The sequence below is a fragment of the Notolabrus celidotus genome, chromosome 22, assembly GCF_009762535.1.
Source record: "Notolabrus celidotus isolate fNotCel1 chromosome 22, fNotCel1.pri, whole genome shotgun sequence".
In the NCBI taxonomy this organism is placed as follows: Eukaryota; Metazoa; Chordata; class Actinopteri; order Labriformes; family Labridae; genus Notolabrus; species Notolabrus celidotus.
In genome coordinates, this window is record NC_048293.1 from 19,719,231 (window position 1) to 19,731,519 (window position 12,289).

Below are 12,289 nucleotides of genomic sequence, written 5' to 3' on the forward strand. Positions count from 1 at the left end.
CATGTATTTTGCCATTCAAATATTAACACCCTCTTTGTTTTACTCACATCGTTGAGCAATGCAGGAGCATCTTGTTAATGAGAGGCAACTTGTTTACAAAGAGAGTCTCAATTGACCCTCAACTGTTCAGTGTTCAAGGTTTTTATCCAGAGGCGCATTATCTGCAGGAGAAGAAGGTCCCCTCCTTTCAAAAACAAACTAAAACCAGTGAATTAAACCAGAAAAATAATAGCATACTGAAGCTTTAAATGAAAAATATAATGTTTAGCTGATGCCTGTTTTAGCTGCATAATGTACTTAATGGGGGTCTGCAGGCTGAGCTACTGCCAGCTCATGTTTAGGTGCACAACTTAATTTCAGTAAGTGTTTATCTTTCATAAAGCTTTATTTACAGAGGTCTCCACTCCATGTAGCATAGTAATTAGGAGATTAAACTGGAACATAGCACTGAATAAAGCAGTCTCACTTAAAATCATGTCTCTTTAATGCCTTTCAGCAGTAGATCAGGGTCTTTCAGTTGAGCTGCTGCTAACATTAGCTCACTATCTGACTAAAATCCTTCATCTGTTGAATTAACAAACAGAATGATGTGACTTGAAACACTTAGGGGTTCTTCAGTCCTGGTATTAACACACATTGTGGGTGTTCAGATCACAAGTGGCGACTTGAGTACGAGCAATCACACATTGTGTTATCATGCATCTCCAAATGCGTCTCCAGTGGGCACTTGTGATCTGACCTCACATTCCCGCTCTTGTGGAAGTTAAAATGGAGTCCCATTCACCTTAATTAGACTTTAAAAATATATTAGAAAAAGAAAAATACTGCGCAGGAAGAGGGAGATAGCTGCACTCAGACATGTAGAGGGTGATGAAAGGGTCAAGAAGTCCAATATTCCTCTACACCCAGGAGAGTCTGCAGACAGAATGATCCTTGTGACTAACAGACAGATTGCGTGCCTTATTTTGTGAAGGAGAGACCATGACAAACACACAGGCAGATCCACGTTGTATCTGATCATCTCTTCTATAAATCATGTGTTTTCATAAAGTCGAATAAACTGCTCTGATCACATTTCTGACTTGCACCCTCACTCTCTTTCCTTCTCAGCGTAAGATTGTCACGTATTCAAAGATTAAACGCATCCTCCCTTGTTGAATAAATATTGACTCTCCATGTTTGTATTTTCATGAACACTCCACTGTAATGCATAAGAAACATATTCATGTTGGAATGACATGAGAAGTACATTTAAAAAGCTTTTTATGAGACAGCGAAGAAATATCAAATTAGTCATTTATGAGATGCTGGTGGTTTGTTGCTCCACGTGATGGTTGCTGTGGTTGAGTGCATGAGTGTGCACACTGCAAGACTAATGTGGACAAATATGTCCCAGACTCCCTTCCTATGTGATCGGATATCAATCACATTGAGTTTAATCTACACCTATACCTGTAGTGTCCACTTGTGATCTAATCCCCTGCAGGACTGCTGATACCACATGTAAACAGCCTCTCAGAAGCACTTATGGTAAACTCTGATAAACCTGACTTCTCCAACAAAAGATTGGACTCATTGGATGATATAGAAGCTGGGTGTGTCACAAAACTAAAGAAAGAAAGGAGAGAACAGTGCAATCATCTTGTTGGACAACCAAATCCAATCATCCCATCAAAGAGCCTCACAGTTCCATCCCGGGTTCTGTTGCTGCATGCCCAAATGATGACAAGTATTACTGCTGGGACTCGGGCTGAACTGCATGACAAACATCATATTTCTCAGTCTGATCCTCCAGATTGGTTTGGTGCAAGGTCATCCAGTAAGACATCCAACATCTGTGGTTCATTCCAGGCTCCACTCTGCCTACAAACATTTATTTTGAGTTTGGTAAAGTGTTGCCAGCAGAGTCAATTTACGACAGGGCGATACTTTCAGAACACTTTAAAACACCTGCGATGGTAAGAAAACAATTTGGAGTTAAGCCTGGTCTTAGCGAACGCTCTCCTACTGTAAAACAAAATACTGTTGTGAAGGGAGTGGAGTTCTGTCTGGCTTCCATCCAGCAGGAGTAAATTGATCCCTAAAGTCAGTATTTTCACCACCCAACAAGGTAAAAAAGAGTTAAGACTGTTGAAAGTAAATCCATCACTGGAGCAGAAAAGCCGATAAAGCCAAACAGAGCTCTGGTTGTAAATCTTACCGTACTTAATGGGTTACTCTGAGATGGCAATCAGTTCAAAAAGCGAAAGGACTGAAGGCAGGATATGCAGTCTGAGTGCCGTATCTTAATATTGTTTTTTCTCTGATTCTCATATGAACACAATCCCCGCTACACAAACTATGACTTGCTAACAGTTTTGCTGCTGGTGTTGAAAATAACCAATTCTCTCGTACATTTCTCTCTAATCTCCCCGGGGCGGGGTTGGTCTCACACTTTGACCTTTCTGATCGATCTTGTCGGTCCATCAATATGAGTGGCTTGTTATGCACACATACAAACATGACCACACAATCACACACAAACACAAACACACACCACCCATCTGGCCTAATGAGCCATTCTGTGATAGGCACTTGGCTTTGCAAACAAAAACAAGATGTGCTCTCACAGATGATACTCTGCTCTAATAATTGGTGTGCACCCTCATCAGCCCCCCTGACCTGCAGCACACTTGCACACACACACACACACACTCACACACACACACACACACACACACACACACACACACACACACACACACACACACACACACACACACACACACACACACACACACACACACACACACTCACACACACACATACATATATACATAGTGATAAACATCCCTGGAGAAACTTTAACCCTGCCTATTACATGAATCTCCTTTTCCACAAACTCTACCGCAGGTGGTATCACATCATCGTAACAAACAGCGGCCCCAGAGAAAGAGAAGGGGCTCGGCAGAACACTGTGATCAGGGAGGAATTATTTCAAACACAACCAATACGAAAGAGTGAAAGGAAGAGACAAAGAATCAGAGAGACTCAAAGACAGTTTGGAGAAAAGTCTCTGATTGGATTGTTACACTGACAGTGATGCTTCAGCAGTCTTTTTCTCACCTGAGCATGATTACAACAAGACTACAGTAAACATCTCTTTCTCTATAAACGACAAAGACAAGTAAACAAGCAGCCAGCACCATGATAGGTTTCTGAAAAGTTTCTGAATGGAGTAGTGCAACTCAAGCTGTTATTTGTAAAAGTTCCAGGGGATAAATCATTTGATTCCAATGTTTTTTTTTTTTTACGTAGCCTTGCATGAGGAAGTGCAGCTCTGCTAATCATTAAATGGAGCCTCTCCTCCACCAACCAAACAAATGACCCTGTCCTAACTTTTAATGGGATGCAACATAATGACATTCAGCAAAGCACTGTGTTAACTTCCTTACATCTTGTAGTTTTATAAAACCACTGTGAAGGGTTTAGGTATCTGATAAACTTTCAAGACAGACTGAACTTCCAGGGTCAGTTTCACCACCAACAAATCCTCCTGCAATATTTAAACAACAGCCCTTTTCATATTGACAGTTCAAGATGTGAGATTTATGGCCCTGTGTTGTCTCGCCTTCAATATGAATGTCACAGAGGCTTACTGGTGGAACCAAGTCGTCCTGATGGTGTGCTAGCACTGGCTACCGCTGTCTTAGGGATCAGATTTCAGAAAAGAGAAGGAAATTCATGAGCTGACTTCAAAGCAAAAGTAGTGAGTAACTAGAGCATTGATAGAAATGTAGTGGAGTAAAAAGTAAAATAATTGTCTTCTGAATGTAGAGGAGTAAAAAGTAATAAGATCCCCCCCAAAAAAACTCAAGTATAGTACGCAAGTAAATTTACTCTGTTACTATCCACCACTGTATTTCATGGATCAATATGATTACTGTTGAAATAACTACTCTACTTTTGGGTTGACAGTAATGGAAGAGAATAGTCCATCCCTGCTGGAGAGTCAGAATAAAATTACTCTAAAGAGAAAGTTAAAGACAATACAGTCTGATTATCAGGATATGATTTAGTGTCAATTTGAAAATATTCACAAGTTATCATTTTTTCTTAACAACAGTCTGTCTCAACATCTTGTGCTTGTTGTTTTGAAGTCTGGAGTTGTCTGCAGCACTTTTCTCTCAGAGGAAAGTTCTTCAAATTGGTGTTAAAAAACTAATTTAAGACATCTGCGCACTTGTTTTTGAGTGCTTTGACCATATTCTCTTAATCTATTAAACTTCAACGTTAGCTTCAGTACAAATATCTGCACTCCAAACATCCTGGGAGTTAAAAACAACTTTTCACTAACTTTTCACTATTCTCTTTCAGCATGTGAAGCAGTATCCTCCTTATCCAGTGACAGTTGTCCTCCTTGGGCCAACCATTAGAAAGATGGATCAAGGCTGGCACGCTATGAACGGATCTGCATGTTAAGTGAGAAGCTTATGGAGCACAAGAGTCCAATTAATTACGAAAGTCTGTTTAGCGTGGCACTGCTCGTTATCAGTCTCATATCTGTCTTAGTGACTAATGCTCCCACTCTAAAACCCAAAGTAGCAACAACTAGCTAACTGTTTGCCGCAGGCCGGTGTTTATGAATGACTAAAGAATTAAGCACAGACTCATATTTTCACTCTGCAGCTAATTAGCTCGCGTGTAATGGCCAAAAACTCAGGCACCAACATCTGCTGTCAGTTATTTTCAAGAGCCAATCGCGTTGCTTCAATCAACCTCCCTTCTGCCTTTGATTTGATGCCAGTTTTCATCCTCACAACACAACTTTCTGTTGTTGTTGTTGGAGCAGAAGTAGAACACCTTGATATGAAAATGTGCTGTCTGTTCAAAGACGCTAATGCTTCTACATCCTGCCTCACTGCTGCAGATAAGGTGTACATAAGATATTTGTTGTATCTTGACAGTGTACTGTGGAAACTTTCTATTGTCTTAAAAGAACCTTAAAACAACAATGCTAGTAAGTCACATACAAACACAGAGGCACACACACAAACTTTCTCATACAGTAAATGGCCAGAGAGAGAAAGAAGCCGGGATCTCATTTTGAGCCCAGTGATGCGTTCCTTTCCCATCAGGAGAGGTAATCAAAGACAGAAAAGGAAGCACGCTCATCTAGGTTGACTTTTTCACTTCTCCCTCTAAAAAGCAACTGATGAGTCAGCAGTGAGAGGCGGCTGCCACACAGTAGGGCAGTCTTGAGAAATGAAAGTGACTGCTGCCAGAGTAGTAGGGAATCAATGGAGATGAGGGGAAAGAGCAAGAAGAAAAGGAAAGTATGAAGGTGAAGTTAGGGTGAGGGGGAGAATATAAAAAGAGCAGGAGGAAGTAGACGGACTGACTGAGATCCGAAAGACAGGCGTGCAGTTATGTGCCAGATTTCCAGTGTTGAAGATTGATAACAAATGGAGAAACAAAGGGGAATGTTCTCGGCCCAGATATGGTGCCAAGGAGAACAAAGAGATGAAGGTGAGACTGAAAGAAGAGACGCTGATGCTCGGTGAGGTTAATCATTGAGCGTGTCGGGGGAAGAAGAGAGCTATGTTGGAATGACAGGTCTGCTGAGCTCAAACCCTCATCAGGCTTGCTGTCCGGCCCTGCAGACGTCAAAGCATCAGCTCCACAAGGGAAGGAAGGAGACACCTCGCGAATGTTAACCGCTCCAGGCTGTCTTTGAAACAGCTAAGGTATAACTGCAAGTTCAACTTCTTTGCTCCAAGTTAATATCTATGATAATCACAAGGGCAAGAGCCGTGTGGTCTCAAAGTCCGAACTTCCTCTGAGGAGATTTAAGTGCGCTGGCGTTATAGTATCCATACTGAGTATTACCTGTGTAAGCACACTGAAGTCAACGTTTTCTTGCTAACCTTGCAGCTAAATCTTGTCAGCAAACTCCCTCTACGTTGAGCACCATTTAAAGAACACTCTGTATAATATGTTCCCTTATGCACTCTGCTTCCTGCTGAGCATGAAAGATTTGCCTGATAGACTGAGTTTGTTTACTGCCTGACCCGCGCCTGTGGCTCCAGTTCAATGCATAACCCTGTAACATTAACAAATCATATTAGCTGGACCAACATTAATGTCGGATCTGTTGCTGTCCCTGTTTAACCCGCCAGAGAAAACAACAGCTCTGTGTTCATGACTAAAAAGTGACCCACATTAGAGACATCAAATCAGACAAGTCAATGCGCAAAACCTCCAGATATGAGCACATTACAGCGGGGCACTATGTCGACCATGTTTTTTGTTGTTGTAGTCAACCATCAGCCCTACTTTCTGTTGTGTGTCTGAAGGGTTTTGCTCTTGTTGGTAGTCGGAGGTTGTTTAATAGAGAAAATATGCTCTATTTTGTGAATGTGCAGTGCAGGCAGGCAGTCAGTCTGTGAGAGAGTGAGCCTATGTTTGCTGGGGCTTAAAGGAGAACTCAACAGATTTAATAATGTGCTCCCATAACATATTTGGACTCTGATAGGAAGAAAGGGAAACAGAATCAACTAAGAGAGAAGTAGAGAAGAGGATTAGTGTCAAGCAAAAGAAGGAAAAATGATTGTATATTTTAAAATGTTGAGATAGAAGTGTAAATTAGGAGAGAAAGTTGAACTTTGTAGTTTGGTATACTTGCTTGGCATTAAAAAATAAAGTCAGAGGAGACCTCATCCTAAAAGCATAGATTTTATCCTGGAAAATACTTTGGTATATAATATCAGCAGAAGAACATTCTGTTAATAAATAAGGGGTTCCTCCAATTTGTTTTAACTTTCCATTTTCCTCTGATTTCTTATCTTAGTATAAAGCAGGAAACACAGTAATGGTATAATAGTAGGAATCAATGTAGGAAATAATGTATGTTTTATACCTATTCCCAGAACATTGATTTTTTTTAAAAGCACAAACATGCATAATAATGATTAGTCAGTTGCCTTTTCCAGTTGAAAACAGGTCTTATTTATTACATAGTGTGAGTATATTATCCTCAGTGCACTGTAATGATTTAAGATAGTCGAACAGTGGGACTAATAGTGCAAGTGTGAGTCTTCTAACCAGTTTGAAATAGACGGCGGATCTCTGTACCCAACAAAATTGATTTGCTGGGCTATAACTATGAATGTCATAAAAAGCTTTCATGCTGTCTGGGAGAGAAAACAAGATATAGATGGATGTAATTACAATCCTGGAGTGAGGGAACACAGCTCAGACCAATCATCTGTTTGGGCTGGAAAACTGAAAAGTCGCAGAAGCTGTGATAAAAATCACACTTATTTAACGTTTTCACAAACGCTGTGTTAAAGTACACTCAGAAGCAAAATACCTCTAAGAAAAAGGAGAAATGTACGACTCAAAAATGTTAACTGAAGAAGTGTTTCTCTGAAACGCAGCAGCAGAGAGCACTTTAAGCAGAGAGACTCCTGTGAGTGTATAGCCTTCGAAGCTGCTGGCTAAAGAATTGAGCTTTAGAGCAGGTTTGATATTAAAGTAATTGTAACTTGTGACTTCAGATATAGGAATTGAATCTCTGCTTGTCTTTGAAGCTTGAAGCAGGGGAGTGAGAGAGTGCTAGGTGTAAAATGTCAAGTCTGTTTAAGTGGCTCCATTGACATTCTCAGGAGACAAATTGGCGGATTTAACACTTCAAAACTGCCCGTCCTGCTCCATTTGATGCCAAAGCAGATCTCTGCAGCCCTCACTCAGATGTTGATGTGTTGCTGACCAGTAGGGGGCACACTTACTTTGCTGCAGCCCCTGCATCATGCAATGCTCAGCACGTGTAGATTAATTGTGAATCATTAATGCATGCAAGCGTGTGTTTGTGTGTGTGTGTGTGTGTGTGTGTGTGTGTGTGTGTGTGTGTGTGTGTGTGTGTGTGTGTGTGTGTGTGTGTGTGGATGTGTGGGGGTGTGTGTGTGTGTGGAGAAACAGAGTACAAAAAGAGAGAGACAGAAAGAGAAACAGGCACAGAGAAAATGTCAGTGTAGAGATTACATCCATCTGAGCTGCACTCTCACTCCCACTTTTCCAGAGGTAATTAAGCGCACACTTACAGTAATCTGTGACCGGGTAGTTCATCAAAGGGCTTCCAAAGGATGGTGGTGTAGTCCTGATAGTTGGTCTGAAAGGTAGCCTGGTTGTGCTGGACACCACTGGGGGAAACTCACCGTTGGCTGAAATGAAAAATAGTGCATTAATTTCAGTCTATATTTTTTGGATGCAGCAATGAAATCCTGTTGCTGATACACTGAAGGAGAGGAAAAACTAAGCGCAAAAGAAGCAAACCCCTCACTGGCCCAGAAAATGTGGAACCACCAGCAGGGGTCATTCTTTCATTTGTACCACCAATGGCGACGCAGAGGGAGAGGAATACATAACATCCAGCTCCTCTCCATCTCTCCAATCTCTGTCTGTTTCTGCAGTAGATGGGTAAGCACATTCAGTCACTGTGTTTTGTAGCAATCCATGAAGCCTCCAGCATCATCGCTTTCCCAAGACTGAGATCATAAGCTCCCTTCTACCTTGATCTCTCCTCCTCAAATTATTACCCAGAATTAGGCCTTCCAGGCAAATGACTCGGCTGATTGGCTTCAATGACTCAAAATAGAGAAACCTATGTTTTTTCTAAAGATCTTAGGAAAGGAGGGGCTACTTTTAACTCCTATAATGGCTGTTCACTGACCTGAAAAAACAGTCACCTGTTCTCATTCTCTGGTTTTCACCGGAGGGGAGTAAGCAGGAGTTCAGACGGTTGCTGAACAGATGAATCAATTTCTTTGATTAGGTCCATGCTCTGCAATCAGTGGTATAAAAGATTGGCCTGAGTAGTGTTAAAGAAAGCTGCTGCCACAACTGATGAGGCACTGCAGAGGCTACAGGAACAATCAATGCAACCCTGTAAGCTGAACAAAATAACAAAATACTCTGCCAGTATTTACATGAGGAAATACTAAAATGTCAAAATCAATGTCCAACAACAGAAAAACAACATCCTGGAGGAAAAATACATCCAGATTATGAATTTAAATCACCATTAATTTACTTTGTTTTTAGCATAGACTGTATAAACATTGATGTGGTCTCAATGGTACCACTCATAGGTGTTTGGAGAGGCTTTTTGATCCAAACAATGGTGGTCACCATATTGGAAAAACGTTTGGTCAACCCAGAAACAGGCAGAAAGATGGAGGTGAGGAAGCAGCTACATGACAGCCACCTATCAGTCCTCACAGCTTATCATAACCATGCAAATCTATGCTTAACTCTTAGCCTTGATATAATCAAAACCGATGAGTTATCAAATACAGGGGCTTCCTGGGCTTTTAGAGTCAGCCACAAGTGGACACTTGAGACACCGACATTTTTGCACTTCTGTTTTTGCTTCATTTTTCATAATCAGAGGATACCACTTGGTTCTGAGTCAGACTTAGATGAGAGGGGCTCTGGATTTGGGAGATATAACTCATTCAAAAGGAGTGTGGAGAAGGAGATAGTTTGGTAAACTGTAATGCTTTTTGATTGTTTAATGCAGACATTTCTACTGATAGCATTATAAACCATATAGGTCACTTAACAAGCGAGGAATCTTAGTATGACTTCTGTGCCTCTAAAAGGGAATGTAGATCTCAAGGTCTATTTGAGGAGTGTCCTTGTTGCATATTATACATATTATTGTACATAAAAGTGACGTGTAGTTCATAACTTGCTAAGTAGAGCCCTTGGTCTAGACTCAGTGCTGCCTTGTCTAAGCCCTGACCCTTAATTGATCTCAGTCCTTCAAACTCTTGGTCTTGTGTCAGACTTTTTAAACCCTGAGTTTGGTCATGACTTTGTCTCGTTCGAGGTGGCTTTCATTGAAACCTAGAGGAATGATCACTTCAGCTACATTTTATGAGGAGTAAAGCCACACAAAGATGTTTTTCTTAAATCTAATCAAGTAGTTTCTGCCCTTTAACCCAACAAAACACCCTGATTCACATAAACATGTTTAAAGATGAAGCTATTTTGTGCGTCTGTAAGCCAACTGACCTGCTGAAGGCTTGTGTTTTTTTAACTTGGGATTTAATGCCTTAAATTTAACTTTCTTATTTCTTAAACTCAGCAATAGTCTTCAGTTTAGATGCTCTAAATGTGTCTGAGTCTGTTTTGTCTAACAGTTCTGTCCAGCTTTCATTTCTTTTATACAGAGCTCTGTAAAAACGCCCTCTGTGGCTCTGATTCTGATTAACCTTATTGCTTGCTGTGAAAACACAGAAGACATTGGAGGTTATTTCAGAGAAATCAGATAAAGTTCATTTCTGTTTGCAGAGCTGATAACACTGCAGTCGCGCTAAACAACAAAGGTTCAGGGTTCACATCTTGACCTACTGCTATTCTGGGCATCCTGCGCCTGATTTATAACTGTTTTAAACAACGCTGGATACAAAAGATGTCTGAGAACATCGAGATCATTTCTGTTTCAGCCCAGTGCCACAGTGCATCAGTCTATTGACACCCATGAGAGCCGTCTTTACAGCCTTTGGAGGACATTTTGCTTTTCAGGCATGCAAACAATACATCCTAGATGAAACTTTATGTGAATATGACCTGCTTATGAAGCTTGATTTCTTTTTCTGCATATAGAACAGGCTCTTGAGAGGGAGATTACATGGTTTCAGGGCTTATTTGCATTTCTTACAGCGAGAGGAAATACAAAGTAGTCGTATACTGGCCTGTCTTATAGAGCAGCAGAGTAGTATAGTTTGTTTACAGTGTGGCTGCCTGTTATTCTCTACAGGGTTGCCAAAGATGGCAAGAAGCAGCAAAGTGTGATTTAATGGTTTCATGAGAATGTTTGCTTTCACTTGCTTTACTCTGAGCCAAAAGTGCTCTCAGAGTAAAAAAGTTGCAGGTCCAGATAACATCAGCAGCACATCTATAGAGAGGAGATGTTTCCAGAATCTAGAAAATAGTTGCCTGAGCTGGATATGCAGCAGAAATTCATCCCCACGCTCACTAAACGTGACAATCCAATGAGGAGCCCACAACACAAATCAGGTCTGCTTTCCCGGCCATCATGGAGAGTGTTTCAGGAGACAAAATGAGACATTTCATCTTTATCTTTATAATGATTTTAACATCAAACCCTCCCCCCCTACTTGAGCCCTGTTCCCCCGTTAGCTCGGGCTTTAGGCTCACCGTTTATGACAATATGGCAGGGGGCTCCCTCAACAGCTGAAAGGTTTGGAAGCGACTGCGTGGTGCCATTCCATTTTGTCTGTGAACACCTGCTTCGACTTAGAGCTAACAACTTGACATTGATATTATTTGTGCTTGAGTTAAAAGGACGCGTGTGATCCTGTGGGTGATATGTATCATTATATGGGATCGAAACTTTGCAGCTGGTGGTCTGTAATAGAACATTCTCAGAGTCAAAAAATTGTGTAATTTTGGCTCCAAAGCTCAAAAAAGCTCAGCACTGCTTTCCTAAAATCTGTCAGCTAGAAAATCAATAGCTCATTCCCCAGCTCTGTAATCCTCAAATAAATATGATTGTCTTCGTCTCCACCGCTGAGGAGCTCTGATACGGACAGAGTTTTTTTATGTGCAGATTTGATGGATCTCACATTACACACCTGTGATTGCAGTACGTTCAATTGTTTGGAGCAGCGCTCTCTACAACACGGTCTCTTTATAAGTGAGCACCTTAGCTCTGCTACGTGTTTGCAACAAGTCCAAAACTTTTTATATCTTCAACCAACTCACTAATAAGGGTTACAGCATTGTTATTCTGAGCATGGGGGTTACACGCTACAGCTGCAGACAGAGCATTGGTATGCTGCTGCAGCAGGAGCAGGACTCAGCAGGTCCACCACAGAGCAGCATGAACCAGAGGGCAGGGCAACAGCCTGCGTGGCTGTCACTGTTCATTAGCAGGGCGCCGTAAGCTGTCTGAAGCTTACCAAAGGCCAGCCACGGGAGGGGGTGGGAAGGCACCTTGTTTCCATCCAAATATCTAAGGCTGCAGCAGATAAGCAGCTGGTTTTATTTCTTCATGAAACATGGGATTCAAAAGCTTTATTGCTTTAATAATATTGAGAACAAGGTATGTAATATGTTTTCTAATATCTTACACCATAAATAAAACTTGCCTCAACTTCCCAGCCGACTGCACAGCTTCTGTAACCTGCAACGTGTGAGTTCATGGTTTTAATCAGCTCTAATGTATTTACCATCTCTGTGAATACACCCAGGTCTGTGAAACATCTGTACCTACTGGTCC

The 12,289-nt window shown here is 41.3% G+C and overlaps 1 protein-coding gene across 2 annotated transcripts in view; it reads right to left on the minus strand.

Moving 5' to 3' along the window:
- alk (ALK receptor tyrosine kinase) overlaps positions 1-12,289 on the minus strand; it is a 258,669-nt gene that overhangs the window by 40,782 nt on the left and 205,598 nt on the right. For both annotated transcript variants that reach the window (XM_034675246.1, XM_034675247.1), the window contains exon 11: positions 8,082-8,201. In XM_034675246.1, the coding sequence (XP_034531137.1) occupies positions 8,082-8,201 (120 nt within the window). The remainder of the gene's footprint in view (positions 1-8,081; positions 8,202-12,289) is intronic.